This window comes from Protobothrops mucrosquamatus, unplaced genomic scaffold (assembly GCF_001527695.2).
Source record: "Protobothrops mucrosquamatus isolate PMUCROS unplaced genomic scaffold, P.Mucros_1.0 scaffold5, whole genome shotgun sequence".
NCBI classification, from domain to species: domain Eukaryota; kingdom Metazoa; phylum Chordata; class Lepidosauria; order Squamata; family Viperidae; genus Protobothrops; species Protobothrops mucrosquamatus.
In genome coordinates, this window is record NW_015386392.1 from 3770068 (window position 1) to 3787745 (window position 17678).

Here is a 17678-nt window from a genome sequence, read left to right on the forward strand (position 1 = left end):
GGGAGTGGAAATTCCACCATTGAGAAATAATACCTGCCTAGAGCCAAACTTGCAACGTCTGTCTTGGGCAAGATCAAGTCAAAGACTGGAGTCTAGGGTCCAGGACGGGCGTGGCAACTTTGGCTGACTTGATCTGATTGGGCAGGAATACAGTCTACTACCCAATGGTGGAGTCTCCATCTCAGTGCTGGAGAACAACCAGGATCAAAGAGCACCAACAACTCCATAGTTCAACACTGAGCTACAATATTCTCTTTTATTGGTAAAGGTTATGTTGTATAGACAAAAAAAAAGATGCTGTGGATTGGGTCCAATCTCCTGTTTGGTGCAGTGCAATACTATGCGTGATCATTCAGAACCCATCATCATAAGTTTAAGTGAGACCCTCCTCTTGTGTAGTTATGTATAAGATAACAGCCTTAAGAAAAGAATATATAGAAAGTCTTACTAGTTAAAGATTGGGCAAGAAAAACCAAATGCACAGGTATAGAACAGGTCAGTGATGGTGAACCTTTTAGAGACCGAGTGCCCCAAAACTGCACCCAAAATCCACTTATGTATCATCGGGTGCCGGGTGGGCGTGGCCAATTAAGTGGGCATGGCCCATTGGGTGGGCGTGGCTGCAGTGATAACGGCAGACTGGGTGGGACTAAAAAGTTAAATCAATCAATTCCAACTTTGCCAGATCTTTTTTTTTCCCGCAAGAAGTTGAAATTGATTGATTGATTGATTGAACCTTTTTTTTTTTTTGCACACAATAGCGGAGGCCTAAAGTGAAAAGGTTTTATAAAACCCAGCTGAAGGCCTAGGACTGGGGCGAGGGCGTGCGTGCCCACAGAGAGGGCTCTGCATGCCACCTGTGGCACACGTGCCATAGGTTCGCTATCACAGGAATAGATGGTACCCTGCTCACTAGCATAACTGTGAGAAGGATCTAGGAGTCCTGGACTGCATCAACAGAGGTTTAGTATCAATATCATATGAGGTGTTAGTGCCACTTTATATTGCAGTGGAGACACCGCACCTGCGATACTGCATCCAGTTTTGGTCACCATGATACAAAAAAGATGTTGAGACTCTAGAAAGAATGCAGAGAAGAACAACAAAAATGATTAGGGGGCTGGAGTGTAAAATATATGCAGGAACCGGGAATGTCTAGTCTAGTCTAACAAAGAGAAGGACTAGGAATGACATGTTAGCAGTCTTCCAATATTTGAGGAATTGCCACAAAAAAGAGGGCAGGACAAGAAGTAACAGATGGAAACTAATCAAGGAGAGAACCAACCAAGAACTAAGGAGAAATTTTCTGACAGTGAGAATAATAAACCAGTGGAACAATTTGCCTCCAGAAGGTGTGGATGCTCCATCATTGGAGGTTTTTAGGAAGAGATTGGACAGCCATTTGTCTGGAATGGTATATAAGGTCTCCTGCTTGAGTGCGGGGAGGGTTGGAATAGAAGACCTCCAAGGTCCCTTCCAGTTCTGTTATCTATTGTTTTATAAACCTGGTGGACGCATGTAGAAGGAAAATGTCTCAAGAACATCTAGTCCAGGGCTTTTCAACCAGTGGTACGGGTACCACCTGTGGTACATTGGCACCTGGCAGGTGGTACGCGACCATCCTAGAAAAGTGGTAGCGGGGGAGGGGAATGAGCTGAACCGGTGGCAGCACCGCACAAGCCTGAGTGAGAGACAGCTGGAGCTGCAGGGCTGTCAGGGCTCAGCGGAAGCACCAGGATCGGCGCCAGGCTCCAGCTGCAGCTCGGCGCTGATCCTGGCGCTTCCGCTGAGCCCAGAAGAAGCGTCGATCAGCTGGAATGTTGCAGCATCTCCAGGGTCTTGTGATTTACATTCAGATGCTTGGCAACTGATTCATATTTATGACGGTCACAGTGTCCCAGGGTCATGTGAAGTGACCAAAACCTCCTGCAACCACCCAGCAGACGGGGGGAATAAAAACCAAACACCCCCCACCCCACCCCCGCTGCCAATCCTCAACAGAAATGCTCACAACAATGAAAACCTCGGACAGGAGGAAGAGCGCGGCTGGGTGGGCAGGCAGGTGTCTTGCTCAGCTGTGGCTTGGGGGGCACTTTTTTCAGGGCCATTGTAACTTTGAACAGTCACTAAGCGAACTATTGTAAGTCGAGGACTACCTGTACTTTATCACTTTTTTCCTTTTTTTGGGGGGGGGGTCATCAGGTTTTTGACACCTTGCTAGGCGACTGGTGGTACTCAGATATTGCCATATCCTAAATGTGGCACAATGGGTGAAAAGGTTGAAAAGCCCTGATCTAGAACATTCTATTATTGATTCTGCCTCAGCAGGTGAACAACTAGCAGACTTTAGCTGATGTCAGAAATTAAACAGACTCAGTTTTGATCTGAACTTCATTGGGGCCTACTGCACATTCCAGGGCTGTTTATTTGACAGGGAAATTGAAAGGGCATCTCGGAAAAAGGCAGTAAATACTAATCCATCTTTAAAACACTGCCCAAAATACTGCATGGGTGCTGTCCCTAAAAATCAAGTTTAAATTGAAAGTGTCTGTTATAGTAATCTACACAACCCTCTTTTTCATTTTCAGATCTAGCTTTTGGAAGCTCTCTATGCTTTCCCCATAAGTTTAGTTTCCAATTTAGCACATTGCTGCACCTATTCTGGAATCCAAGATTATTAATTATTTGCTTGCAAGTGTGCACTAAACCAGGAGTTGAAATTCCTGCTGTATCACAAAGATAATTAAAGATCAAGCTAAGCATTGCACAGGAGGGTCCTTACACTGATTGAAAGAGTTGGTTTACTGCATTTTAACAGAATAACAGAATAAGAGTTGGAAGGGGCCTTGGAGGTCTTCTATTCCAACCCCTTCCTCAGACAAATGGTTGTCCAATCTCTTAAACACCTCCAGTGTTGGAAAGAAACTGTTCCACTGATTAATTGTTCTCACTGTCAGGATTTTTTTTCTTATTTCTAGGTTGTTTCTCTCCTTGATTAGTTTTCAACTGTTGCTTCTTGTCCTGCCTTCAGGCGCTTTGGAGAATAGCTTGACTCCCTCTTCTTTTGGGCAGCCCCTCAAATATTGGAAAACTGCTATCATCTCCCCCTTCGTCCTTCTCTTCATTAAACTAGACATACCCAATTCTAGCTACGGTTCTTTATGTTTTAGCCTCCGGTCCCCTGATCATCTTTGTTGCTCTTCTTTGCACTCTTTTTTAGAGTCTCAACATCTTTTTTACACTGTGGCGGCCAAAACTGGATTTTGTTTATTGTGAAGGATAGGCTCTTTCAGCCCAATGTGGAGAAGTGAACAACTGATCTCATATCCTTTACACTACAAGTCAAGTGTTTTTGATCTGCTCCTAAAAGTCCTTCCTAAATATGAAGTCATATTTGTTCTAGCAATTTTTTTCTAGCAATTTTCAAGAAAATAAAAATAATCGGGGGGTGGGGAGAGGAGGTACCTTAGTGGACACAACATTTACAGGTGGTTCGTGTTTAACAGCCACAGTTGGGAACAGGAACTCAGTTAAGCAAATTGGTTACAGGTAATCCTTCCCTTGTGGCCACAGTTGAACCCAAAATTTCTGTTGTTAAGCAATTGTAAATGAGCTTTGCCACATTTTACAACTTTTCTTGCCACAGTTAACTGAAACACTGCATAAGTTAAGTTAATAACATGGTTGTTAAGTGAATCTGGCTTCTCCATTGAGTTTGCTTGTCAGAAGGTTGCAAAAGTTGATCACGTGACCCCGGGACACTGCGACCGGCATAAATACGAACCAGTTGCCAAGCATCTGAATTTTGATCACATGACCGTGAGAATGGTGCAATGGTCGTAAGTGTGAAAAATAATCATTAGCCACTTTTTTCAGTGCTGAATGGTCACTAAACGAATGGTGTAAGTCGAGGACTGCCAGTACTAAGTGAAAGCAGAAATGTGCTTATGATCGTATTACAGTATTTTTTTGCTCTACAGACCTACAAGGGTCATAAATGTGAGGACTGATTGCAAACCTACTTTTTTATCACTGTCGTAATTGCAAATAGTTGCTTTGGTTGGACAAGTACATCGGGGGGGGGGGGGAACTGTGGCTGCTAACCTTACAAACCGCACAATCGCAGAGCACAAAGAACAACTATTAGCTTACCCCTCTCTGGACAGGTCCACTTAGATTAGGTGAATCCACATAAAACTGCCAAATGCATACAACAGAGATTGGGTGCATAGTTCTGTTCCAGCCTTTCACCTTTCATTAGCTAAATTCAGAGTTTCATTGTCAATAAGGTTTCTAATCCTTTCATTGCTGAAATTGCAAAAGGATGACTGAATAAGATTTATGGGTTGGAGGCGATAAAGAAGGGAAGCCATAGTTGCTTCAAATACCATTGTGGAATAAAAGTGAGAAAAGTTATGTAAAAGAGAACAACTTGCATAACTACACTGACAGCAAATTGTAGTTTCTTAGCACGAAATTTGAATTATTTTATTATTGAGTTTATCCAGTATCACCTATTGCAAAAGTTATTCAAAGATCAGAAAATGGAACTGCACACTGAACAAAAACTTTAAACAAGGGTGACTGAAAAAATTAAAAATGTAATATACCCTACTTTGCATATTGCATGATAATGCAGTCCTAGGTTGCATTAACAGAGGGATAGAATCAAGATCATGTATACTAATACCGCTTTATAAAGCTTTAGTAAGACTACACCTGGAATACTGCATCTAATTTTGGTCACCTCATTATAAAAAAGATGTCGAGACTTTGGAAAGAGTGCAGAGAAGAGCAACAAAGATTATTAGGGGCCTGGAGACTAAAACATACGAAGGTTGTATGTAGGAATGGGGTATGTCTAGTTTAATGAAAAGAAGGAGCAGGGGTGATATGATAGCAGTGTTCCAATGTCTAAGGGGCTGCCACAAAGAGGGGGGGGGGTCAACCTATTCTCCAAAGCACCTGAAGGCAGGACAAGAAACAATGGATGGAAACTAATTAAGGAGAGATTCAACTTAGAACTAAGGAGAAATTTCCTGACAGTGAGAACAATAAACCAGTGGAACAATTTGCCTCCAGAAATTGTAGGTGCTCCATCACTGGAGGTTTTTAAGAAGAGACTGGACAGCCACTTGTCTGGAATGGTACAGGGTCTCCTGCCTGAGCAGGCGTTAGATTAGAAGATCTCCTAGGTCCCTTCCAAATCTGTTGTTCTCTTATTCCGTTATTCTTCTATTCTTCTGAAATGTCTACTTCCTGGAGTGATCAAAGCCCAGCCAATTAGGAACTCGGTAATAAACATTGTTACATTATGTAGCCTGACAAAGTTTAACTATAGGCCAACTACCTTACGCCAATTCAGAAGAAAGGTTTTTGTCCTCACTCCAAATTGGCTTGTAGTCATTACAAACGAACCGCTTCCTTATTTTCAATAGGTTTTTAATAGAAAAAGGGGCCACTTTGTAGAGTAAATCTAATGAAAAAATAAAGTGCCTAAAAATATAGAGCCCACTGCTTTGTCTGGAAGTATACACATTTCCCTGTAAAAAATACTTTAAAAATGGATACATGGATAAATAATATATTTTAGTATTAGATAGCTTTCTAAAACACTTCACCAATTTGCCCTCTGCTAGGGGATGTTTTATAAGACTAGACACCTCCAGGATGGGAATTACTTTATCATTGGACAAGCCCCTTGCCCCAACCAGCCATTTTGTGAAAGCTCCCAAAATATTCCTTCACTCTTCTAGATACATAAGCCCAAAGAAGTTAACTGTCTCTCAAAATAGGATTACTAGACAGAATGCTAGTATTTTAAATACTTCAAAATAAAGACGTCTTCTTGTTTATTCTTCATAATTTGCCCACCACACTACAGCCCTCTATTGATTTCATCTCAAAATACAATTTGTTGCTGTTTACCTGAGAAATGAGGTGGATACAGTACATTATTCCATGTTTCTTAATGACCTGTTCTTATTGGATATTAATCAAAAGGAAAAATCAGAATTCTGGGCCGCTTTCTCTAAGAGACCCATAAAGGGGTGTTGTTGCTGATGTAAATTAGAATACTGAAATAAATTCAGGTACAGATGACATAAAGACCAGAAAAAAGAGGCACATTTTCTACAAGCCTAAGAATTCACCATATAATAACATTGCTTGCCAGTATGTTTAACCTAGTACACTGAGAGAGCTGAGAACATTCATCCATCCATCCATCCATCCATCCATTCATTCCATTTCTGTAGCCACCCAACTCAACCAAGTGACGTGGGCAACTTATAATTCTAAAATTTGGAAACATTTGAAAGGGTTAAAATTAAAACAGGAGAAATATCCACAAAAATAAATATAAATATAAACTACAGCTGAGACAATTAACCAGATAACAGTAAAGCCAAGAAAGGGAGCCCTTATCACATTCTGGTGCACACAGCCAAGTTTTTAAAACCTTGTAAAAAACAAACAGGGTTGATCCCTCCAGCAGGGACTACAGCAGAGAAGGCCCATCCTCTCAACACTCTTTGGCTGATGGGATCTGCTGGATCAGATTATTAATATAGGGAGCTATGTTGGTTTTTGCCCCATGGAAAGTATTCTCTGCTCTCGAACCGTTGAAATGGACAACTGAAATGCCATGACAGCTAGCGTATTCATGAATAAGCTCGTCACAATTTCAGCTCAACCTAACGGATTGTGAAGCACATACCAGTCACATTCTGTCATGCTGGAATAATTGTGTGTGCTGGCATTCTGTGAGTTCACTATGAACATTATGGGAATCATGTTTGCTAGCAGTCCTACGTTAACATTCTCGAAGTCATAATTCATTCAAGCCTATAAATAATCCAATGATAGCTGCTTGAAGATCTCGGGCATTTGTTTCCATATGGATAACTCATAGTCTGCTATAATTTGGAGTATCTAACAACCAGGGATGTAGTTTGGGGCATCTACTACATTGAAAAGAGTAGTAAAGTTTCTTGGCTGACAAGCTCCCTTTGGCTTAAGCATTGTGTCTCATTTCAGGAATAGTTCTAAGATAAAATTAGTCCCCAACTTATAACAGTTCGTTTAGTGACACAGAAAGTTACAATGGAACTGAAAAAAGTGACTTATGATTACTTTTTACACCTTTGACTGTTGCAGCATCCCGAGTCAAGTGATCAAAAATCAGATGGCTTGTATTTATGGCGGTTGCCGTGTCCCGGGATCACGTGATCATCTTTTGCGACCTTCTGACAAGTTAAGCCAATGGGGAAGCCAGATTTGCTTAATGACCACATTTCACTTAACCATTACAGTGATTCACTTAACAACTATGGCAAGAAAGGTCACAAAATTTAGCAACTGTCTTGCTTAGCAATGGAAATTTTGGGCTCAGCTGTGGTCATAAGTCAAGGACTACCTGTATTGGTTCAATATGGATATTCCTAACTGTCAACGCTGCTAATATTGAATATTCTTGCTTTGGCAAAATATGCAGAACTGTCTGGTACTTTTAGAGTTAATTCAGATGAGATTGAGAAAGGAGAGAAAAGCCCGCGGAAGGGAACCGGAAGTGAATCTTTGCCCTCCAGGTTAATTGGAAGATGTGACTCATGACCCCAAAATAGGGGAGGGGAAATGCCTGGAATGTTATGTGCAAAGGAAGGGAAATTCAGATCTTGGCATTCTCCATGCCATGCTGACACTCCTCTACACTAATAAAGGCTTTTTAGGTTAAACCATGCCTGAAAGTTCTTTTGAAGTGTTTCATTAGTCAGACACATGACACTAGCATTGTTTCCTAATTCTTACCCCACAGTAATTCCTGACTCTGGATTTCCAGTTACTATCCTGTGATGAATGAAAATCAATAAACCAATACTTTGGGTTATTAATGGTATGTTGCTTAACAGAGGAAGAGGTCAGCCATTCTAGATGGGGCTGCATGTCCATTAGTGAGTTTATATTATAACATCAAGATCTTACTAGATTTTTGTCCTATCTCAAAAGGACCATATCACTTCTGTGATCTAAAGCCCATCTCACTGATGCTTGCTGGTTGTCCAGTTGTATCTTCTTGCAGACAGAAGATGCAACTGCCTACATTAATCTATGATTAATCTATGATTTAATAGTATTCTACTTGGAGTACTACTACATTACAGGTTGCCTTGTTGCCTTTAATTACTACAAAATGCAACTTTTAACATCTTAACCATCTGAAACATATGTCTATGGAGATTCTCAGTCATCCAGGTCCTGGTTGTCCCAAAGATGCTTTTTCAAAAGACAGCTGGACTTTGCTTCTTTCCTTGAAGACATTTCACTCCCCATCCAAGAAGCTTCTTCAGTTCTTCAATGTTTATCAAGGCAAGCAAAAACAAAAGAAGCTTCTTGGAGAAGTGAAACGTCTTCAAGGAAAATAAAAGTCCAGTTGCCTTTTGAAAAAAGCACCTTTGGGACATCTGAAACATATTGTACCAGTTTTGAAATAGATGCACTGGCCATCCCTTTCTTTGGGACTCACATTCAAAATTTGGTTCTTGCTGGCAAATATTTGAGGTACGTAAAGTACTTCCTTCTGCTAATCCATCTGGACATGAGGATCATCTAGGAGAAAGCCCTTTATTATTTTTGTTGCCTTCCAAAGTGAGATGGCTGGCAATTCTATGTTACCATGCTCTACCAAGGGAAATGGTGCTTTCTTAGCTCTCCATTCCGGTGACATGTAAAAATCTTTATTTTTAAACCCAGAGTCTTTTCTTTTAATGTGATGTTATATTTTCCTTTTAGCCAAGAAAAAGCTGGTATTGCTTTTTCAGGATTTTTTTTTTTTGCTTTATGCATTTGTGGAGTATTGTATTGTCAACCACTCTAAAAACCTTCAAACTAATAGAGTAAGATAAATACAAGTAATAAACAAAGAAATAAACTCAGTTCCCAATCAATTGGGATAATACTTCTCTTTGTTTCTGTGGTTATGGAGAGATGGCGTGGTGCCTTTTTTCTCTGGCTGCCAAGATCTCAACATAAGTAAATATGCTAATGGAACCATACAAATATAACAAAGTAGCCCAACTAAGAGCAATCAAGCTATTAGAATGCTTTTATGTGTCTGATGCAGAAACGCCAACAAAATCCATGGGTAAAGGTTAGGAAAAGGAGTATTAATTAACACACAGATGATATTGTGTTAGCAATCAATGTGCAACAACGTGAGGCCAACGATGACTCAGAACAAAAGCTTTCCTAAAGGTGTTCGAATTCCTAGAATCAACTACAAAAGAAATAAAATAAAAGAGCAATTAAAAGGATTCTTGATAGTTAAAATGCAATTCAGCTCTTGGACCAATTCGTAAATTCCGCCCAAGCAGCAAAACAACAGATCCAGAATTTTTTAAACCATTGCATTTGCCTTTGTAAGATCTCTTGTGATAAACCGCCTGGGAAAGCCAAGGGAAATCATCAAAACAATTAAAAAATGAAAGTTAGAATATTTCGGACATGTGATGCGACACCCAGAAAAATACGGCATACTCCATTTAATCCTCCAGGGAAAGATTGAAGGCAAACGAGGTCCAGGCAGAAGAAGAACATCGTGGCTTCAAAATCTAAGGGACTGGTTTGGACAAAACTCAGCAGCACTTTTTTTTGCGGCTGCTGATAAAAACAGGATCGCCAACGTGATCGCCAACGTCCGATAACGGATATGGCAGAAGAAGAAGAAGAAGAAGAAGAAGAAGAAGAAGAAGAAGAGGAAGAGGAAGAGGAAGAGGAAGAGGAAGAAGAAGAAGAAGAAGAAGAAGAAGAAGAAGAAGAAGAAGAAGAAGAAGAAGAAGAAGAAGAAGAAGAAGAAGAAGAAGAAGAAGAAGAAGAAGAAGAAGAAGAAGAAGATGATGATGATGATGATGATGATGATGATCATCTCTTGCAAGGCTTGTAATGACCCTGCCAAAAAGGAACAGTAGTGAATATTTCAAAGAGGATAGTAATTCTTTATCAGAAGGGTTTATTAGGAGTGTCATAGTTGTATTTTTTGCAGTCAAGGTTGTTGTTTTTTTTTACATAAAGGGAAGCCAAGGAAAAGATCAAGGTAAGATGAAATGTCTGTGAGATTAGGGAAAATTGTCAGATGCACAATTAAAAAAACCAGGTATCAATGTAGAGAATATTGAACTGTGGCATCCCTGGTGTTGTTTGAGTTTGGTTGCTTTCTTTCAGACATTTTATACCCAACTAGGTAATATCAGCAGTGCTAGGAAGGAGTGAAAATTGCTTTCTGTTTATACATAAGTGGTTTGCTCTGTCGGTGTTAGTGGGAGCATTCTTTTCTTCTTGGATTAAGGAGAAGACTAACACTAGACCAACAATCAAAAAGTAAACAACAACCTAATCAAGGAACCACCAACATTATTACCACCATCACTGATGGAGTGAGCTACTTTTAGAGTGAAAAGAGCAGCAAAGACCCCACAAACACAGGTGTGTTCATTTTACAGTTTGTAAAACTGTGCTAGAAACCTTGTGATTGGCTAGGATAGGAGATTATCTTAGAAAACTAACAACTACTGTAACTTTTAAGGGAATCTACAATGGATAACTGCCTGTTGCAGTGGCACGTTAAAGTGAGGGTCAAAAACAGAATAACAGAGTTTGAAGGGACTTTGGAGGTCTCCTAGAGCAGGGCTTTTCAACCTTTTCACCCATTGTACCACTTTTAGGATATGGCAACATCCGAGTACCACCAGTCGCCTAGCAAGGTGTCAAAAACTTGATGACCCAAAAAAAGAGGAAAAAAATGATAAAGTACAGGTAGTCCTCAACTTACAACAGTTCACTAGTGACAGTTTGAAGTTACAATGGCACTGAAAAAAATGCCCCCCAAGCCACAGCCGAGCAAGACACCTGCCTGCCCACCCGGCTGCACTCTTCCTCCTGTCCGAGGTTTCCATTGTTGTGAGCATTTCTGTTGAGGATTGGCAGCAGAGGTGGGGTGGGGGGGTGTTTGGTTTTTATTCCCCCTGTCTGCTGGGTGGTTGCAGCAGGTTTTGGTCACTTCACATGACCCTGGGACACTGTGACCGTCATAAATATGAATCAGTTGCCAAGAATCTGAATGTAAATCACAAGACCCTGGAGAGGCTGCAACATTCCAGCTGATCGGCGCTTCTTCTGGGCTCAGCAGAAGCACCAGGATCAGTGCTGCTTTCCAGCTGATTGGTGCTTCTTCAAGGCTCAGCAGAAGCACCAGGATCAGTGCCGAACTCCAGCTGGAGCCTGGCGCTGATCCTGGCGCTTCCACTGAGCCCTGACAGCCCCGAAGAAGCGCCGATCAGCTGGAAAGCGGCACTGATCCTGGCGCTTCCGCTGAGCCCTGATAGCCCTGCAGTTCCAGCCGTCTCTCGCTCAGGCTTGTGCGGTGCTGCCATCGGTTCAACTCATTCCCCTCCCCCGCTACCACTTTTCTAGGATGGTCGCGTACCACCTGCCAGGTGCCAATGTACCACAGGTTGAAAAGCCCTGATCTAGTCCAACCGCCTGCTCAGGCAGGAGAACCTATACCATTCCAACAAATGGTTGTCCAATCTCTTCTTGAAAACCTCCAGTGTTGGAGCACACACAACTTCTGGAGGCAGGTTGTTCCACTGCTTGATTGTTCTCACTGTCAGGAGATTTCTCCTTATTTCTAGGTTGCTTCTCTCCTTGGTTAGTTTCCATCCTGCCTTCAGGTGCTTTGGAGAATAGGTTGACCCTCTCTTCTTTGTGGCAGACCCTTAGATTGGAACATAGCTATCATGTCACCCTCATCCTTCTCTTCATTGAACTAAACATAGCCAGTTCCAGGAACCGTTCATTATATGTTTTTGTCTCCAGTCCCCTAATCATATTTACTGTTGTTCTCTTCATTCTTTCCAGAGTCTCAACATCTTTTTTATAATGAATCACATGTTTTTTATGTCCTGGAGACCAAAACTGGATGCAATATTCCAAGTGTGGTCCTAAAAACTAAATGTGGTGACAACTGTTGTCATGTATAAAAGAAAAAAAGAGTAAGGGTTTGATGAAGCAGTTATAATCACTGTCTTGACATTTTTTTAATCATCACCAGAGTTTAATCATTGCCCTAGAATGAACACCTAGCAAACAATTATACTTGCAGTACAATCTACTATATAACTATGTGTAGCTTTGATGGACTTTAGAGCAGCTTTCAAATTCATTCTTAGATCCCTCTTATGGAACAAACTCCAAAACGCAACTATTTAAAAACATTTCTTATTGTTAATATACACATTATCTTTTTAAGCACTGATGATGCAGTGATGCGGTGATTAGAATGCAGTATTGCAGGCTAATTCTGCCGACTGCCTGGTTGACTCAGTCTTCCATATTTCTGACCTCAATAAAATGAGGACCCAGATTGTTGGGGACAAAATCTGGGGACAATATGCTGACATTGTAAACTGCCCAGAGAATGCTGCAAAGCACTATAGGGCGGTATGTAAGGCTAAGTGCTATTTCTATTAAGACTGCTATATTTTTTAATATTGACATAAATTCTCTTTCCCAGTGAGAATTATTTTATAATAATACCAGGGCTTTTTTTCTCATAGAATGCCCAGAACGGAGTTCCGGCACCTTTTTTGGATGGAACTTTGTAGGGTAGGCAAGGCGGGTTATATGACGTGTGTGAGTTCTGGTACCTTTTTTTTTTTTTTTAGAAAAAAAGCACTGAATAATATTAATAAAGTTGGAAGGGAACTTGGACGTCATCGATTCTAGTCCAACCCGCTGTGTGGGCAGGAAACCCTATGCCATTTCGGACAAATGGCTGTCCAGTCTCTTCTTAAAAACTTCCAGTGTTGGAACATTCACCGCTTCTGGAGGCAGGTTGTTCCACTGGTTAATCATTCTAACTGTCAGGAAGTTTCTCCTTAGTTCTAGGTTGCTTCTCTCCTTGGTTAGTTTCCACCCGTTGCTTCTTGTCCTGCCTTCAGGCGCCTTGGAGAAGAGCTTGACTCCCCCTTCTTTGTGGCAGCCCCTGAGATATTGAAACACTGCTATCATGTCCCCCCTCCTCCTTCTCTTCATTAAACTAGACATACCCAGTTCCAGCAACCGTTCCTTATATGCTTTAGCCTCCAGTCCCCTAATCATCTTTGTTGCTCTTCTCTGCACTCTTTCTAGAGTCTCAGCATCTTTTTTTACATCGTGGTGATCAAAACTGGATGCAGTATTCCAAGTGTGGCCTTACCAAGGCATTGTAAAGTGGTATTAATACTTCACGTGATCTTGATTCTATCCCTCTGTTAATGCAGCCCAGCACTGTGTTGGCCTTTTTGGCAGCTGCAGCACACGGCTGGCTCATATTTAAGTGATTTTTCCAGTAGGTCTCTCTGTATAGAGTTTGGGGCTAATAAACTATAAGGCATATAAGCATTTCGAAAGCAAGCTTAGGAGACTGGGGGAAGGATGAAGGAATTAGATATGGAAATAGAAATATTTGATGAGATTAGAGATTATACTTCACTTATTATGTTGCAGCAATATTGAGAAAGGTATGAGTATAGCATTATTGTATGAATCTTCAAACCCTCAGTGATTTATCAGACTAGAGGAAGAAGAAAGAATTCAAATGGAAGTACAATCGAAAGAACTAAAAAGAGAGCTTAAAGATTTGCTTAGCTATCTTGCTTTTAAGAGAAGATACAAAGCCTTGGCAATAAGGAAGGTTCTAGAGGAGGTAGTTATATTGGACATTTGTTCAGGCTTCAGGACCATTAGGAAGGACTCTGCCCTCATTTTTCACAGTGCTCTGAATTTTCAAAGTAATCAGGTAGCGCCTGATGGAATTCTCAGTTTTTCTCCAAGGGGAGATTCACCAGGAATTCGCCAAAATCACAAGAATTTTCTCTCTTTTTTCATTTGTATCATGTGTGTCTAATTATCTCAATGATGGAGAGAGGAGAGAGAGGGGGAGAGAGAGACAGAGAGAGAGACAGAGAGACAGAGACTCTCTCTCTCTCTCTCTCTCTCTCTCTCTCTCTCTCTCTCTCTCTCTCTCTCTCTCTCTCTCTCTCTCTCTCTCTCTCTCTCTCTCTCTCTCTCTCTCTCTCTCTCTCTCTCTCTCTCTCTCTCTCTCTCTCTCTCTCTCTCTCTCTCTCTCTCTCTCTCTCTGTCTCTCTCTCTCTCTCTCTCTCTCTCTCTGTCTCTGAGACAGAGAGAGAGACAGAGACAGAGAGAGACTGTGCATATTATAATCCTATTTTGTTGTGCAAGTCCCTGTCCACTATTTCTCAGGGTATCTAAAGCACATATTCCTTTTGTTTTTCTGAATTTATACTTCCTTAATCAGCTACAACTACTGCCTGCATATCATCCCCAAGCAACATTTCAGTCATCAGTGAGTATTTTCACAGTGGTTAATTTTCAACAACGCAAACCAAAAAATCTTTCAGATTTGATACCCAGAAGCTTTCTTGTGTTTTACAACTTGCACAAACCATTCACAAACAATCAGCATCCAACACATAGCTCCCTCCCAACAAAAACACAACATTGAATGATGAATTAAAGTCCATTTCTACTTGGAAAGGCCTCAAAGACAAACATAATTTAAAAAAACCCTGTTTTGTCAGATTGTATCCGGACGACTATATCTTAACTTTCATGAGTTCCAATCAAGGACCCTACAATTTTCATACTGGTACTGAGAATTCTGTTTGGGACCCTGAATTTCCGCAGTGAACCACAATTCTCAGGATTCCTTGGAGAGAGGAACTAACTAACTGCTAAATTAATCTAGTTGCATAGTTGTGTCCTTGGAGAACACCATGGCAACCATTGCTACGGTTATAAAGGGAAAAGCTTGTAATATATAAAAGAGGAGTTTATCACAGAAGGATGTTCCAATTTTGGCATTTACATCTACAAATACCTGGAACAATTAAAGCATCAATTATGCTGTTTGTGCCTTGATTTTGGATGGTTCTAATATCGTCACGTCTCTGGGGTCTTGAGTATGCAAAATGGGTGCCATTCAGTCACACAGGCAATGAGTGTGGCACAAGCTGAGATCCTATATGAATTCTGGACTAGCTATTATCTACTTCTCCAGAGGCACATCCTCCGCCTCCCTCTGCTCAGCAAACCCAACAGATTGAAAAAATATCTCTACCCCATACTATCGTGTATGAACATCCCTTTTCAAACTCTTTGTGTTGGGACTACAACGGTTTCGATTCTTAACTGTGTTTGGAGAAGGTTGTTACGCGGCTTGCACCTCTTTCTCATATTTTCCCTAAAACTGCATTGACCACATCCATGATTGGTTTAAGGAGAAACTTACCTGGTCTGTTTCCGTGAATGTGCTTTGATCATCATCTTCAATGTCCGACTCGCCCATGGCAATAGGGACACAAATGGACATGTCTGGGTTGGTCATAAAGTCATTATTGTGGTCATCAGCCACTTTGTTGGTGGCACCTCTGGCATTGCTGGTGTGGTTCTCCTTCTGGTTCTGCTCCTCTTTGACAAACTCATTAGCCATGTGGTTGTTGACACAGTTGTGCATGACCGGCTGATTGTGGGTCACGAGCTTCATCATGGCTTTCTTTTCAGCGGTCGCCTTTGGTTGTCGAAGGACCCTGCAGCAGAAATTCCACATGGAACGCTTGAGGTACTTCAGCCCCTTGTTGATGCGGGCAAAGGCCAGTTGCAGGTTGTTCATCTCCCCATCTTCGTCTGGCGCAGAAAGATTGTCAGCACTAAATGAGCTCAACAGTAAGGCAAGAAACAGGTTCAGCACCTGAAACGCGACAAAATATTAAGAAGTATTAACTTGAACTTTCTCCTGCATTCTGTTGTTATGTTTGGGTGAGAGGCTGTGGCGAGTTGGCTGTGGGGAATTGTCATAGACACCCCACCGAGAGGCCCCCCTGCAGACCCAGCTTGCACTTTTTTCAGGCCATCACAGCACCCCCTTCCCAGCAAAGATGTGGCCTTAAATGGTGCTGCAAAAAAGATCAGGCATGGTCACATAATGACCCACTTAACGACCAGCATAACTTACAACCATAATTGTAAGGTCAAGGCTACCTGTACAGAGGACTAGAGATTATGAACAGACCTATGGCAATAAAGGAAACTTCTGAAGCTATAAAAGAGATTAAACTACCTTAGCATCAAGCTGTCTTAATGAGACAAAGCTTTTGAAGGATGAACTGGATCGTTGCACTGTATGCAATTTATTTTGAAAACTTTTAGGCTAATGAGCAGAGTTAAAAGGCAAGTTTCAAATAATGTCACAAACCTGAAGTTAATAAATCTTTGGAGATAGACACTGAGAGAAAACTTAATATATTAGATGCTTTCCTACTCTATGTAAGCAAATAATGCACACCTATGCCAGACCTCCATTCCCCTTTTCACAGGAGAAAAAGTACCAAACAGGTACTCCTTGACTTATAACAGTTCATTTCATGACCGTTCAAAGTTACAACAGCATTGAAAAATGTGATTTATGACCATTTTTCACAGTTACGACCCTTGCAGCATCCCCATGATAATGTAATAAAAATTCAGATGCTTGGCAACTGCTTCATTCTTGTGACAATTGCAGTGTCCCGGGGTCATGTGATCACTTTTTGCAATCCTCTGACAAGCAAAGTCAACGGGGAAGCCAGATTCACTTAACAACCATGTTACTAATTTATCAACTGCAGTGATTCACTTAACAACTGTAGCAAGAAAGATCGTAAAATGGGACAAAATTCACTTAGCCAATGTCTCACTTAACGACATAAATTTTGGGTTCAGTTGTGGTCATAAGTCAAGGATTGCCTGTAGTATGGTTCTTGCTCTGCCCAAATTCTAGCCCAAGCTCTTCTCCACTGAGCCCCTCTTAGTCCCTCCCATAGGGGAAATTAAAAAACCTATTTTAGGGTGCCTTGGCCTATGGCAAAAGATCACTGTCAGCTATTGGGGTCAAGAGTGGTGCATTTATTCTTACTATGCAGATTTAATGAAAGCGCTTCTAAAATTAGGAACTTACAAAAAAGGGGGTAGAGGGAGAGTGGGAAGAAGTACATTTTGTTCTTTGTAGTGTTATATTTATACCTTCTAGGACAGGGGTAGGCAACCTTGGCTCTTTTATGACTCGTGGACTTCAACTCCCAGAATTCCTGAGCCAGCATGGCTCAGCTTGGAAACCTCTCCCTTTCCCCTCAGTATGGCTGGCTGAGGAATTCTGGGAGTTGAAGTTTAATTTAGTTTAGTTTTATTAAATTTATACCCCGCCCTTCTCCCGGAGGACTCAGGGCGGCTTACAGCCAGTTTAAAAACAATAATACAATACAAAATTTAAAAGTGATTAAAAATAAATATTTAACTAGGCCGCTTCTACTAAAAATTTTGTTAAAACCAATTTAAAATACCCCTAGGCCAGTCCTGCCCGCTGAAATAACCAAGTCTTGAGGGCGCGGCAGAAGGAGGGGAGATCCGGAATCACCCGGATCTCTGGGGGCAGCTCGTTCCAGAGGGTGGGTGCTCCGACAGAGAAGGCTCTCCCCCTGGGGGTCGCCAGCCGACACTGTCTGGTTGACGGCACCCTGAGGAGGCCCTCTCTGTGGGAGCGTATCGGCCGGTGGGAGGTGATCTGTGGCAGAAGGCGGTCTCGGAGG

At 41.5% G+C, this 17678-nt stretch overlaps 1 protein-coding gene across 1 annotated transcript in view; it reads right to left on the minus strand.

The window, feature by feature from the left end:
* The window catches only part of LOC107303320 (sodium channel protein type 5 subunit alpha), a 315483-nt gene that overhangs the window by 116999 nt on the left and 180806 nt on the right, over window positions 1-17678 (minus strand). The window contains exons 16-17 of the mRNA XM_015832541.1: window positions 15347-15805; window positions 10915-10932 (exon numbers count right to left, since the gene is read on the minus strand). Of these exons, the coding sequence (XP_015688027.1) occupies window positions 10915-10932; window positions 15347-15805 (477 nt within the window). The remainder of the gene's footprint in view (window positions 1-10914; window positions 10933-15346; window positions 15806-17678) is intronic.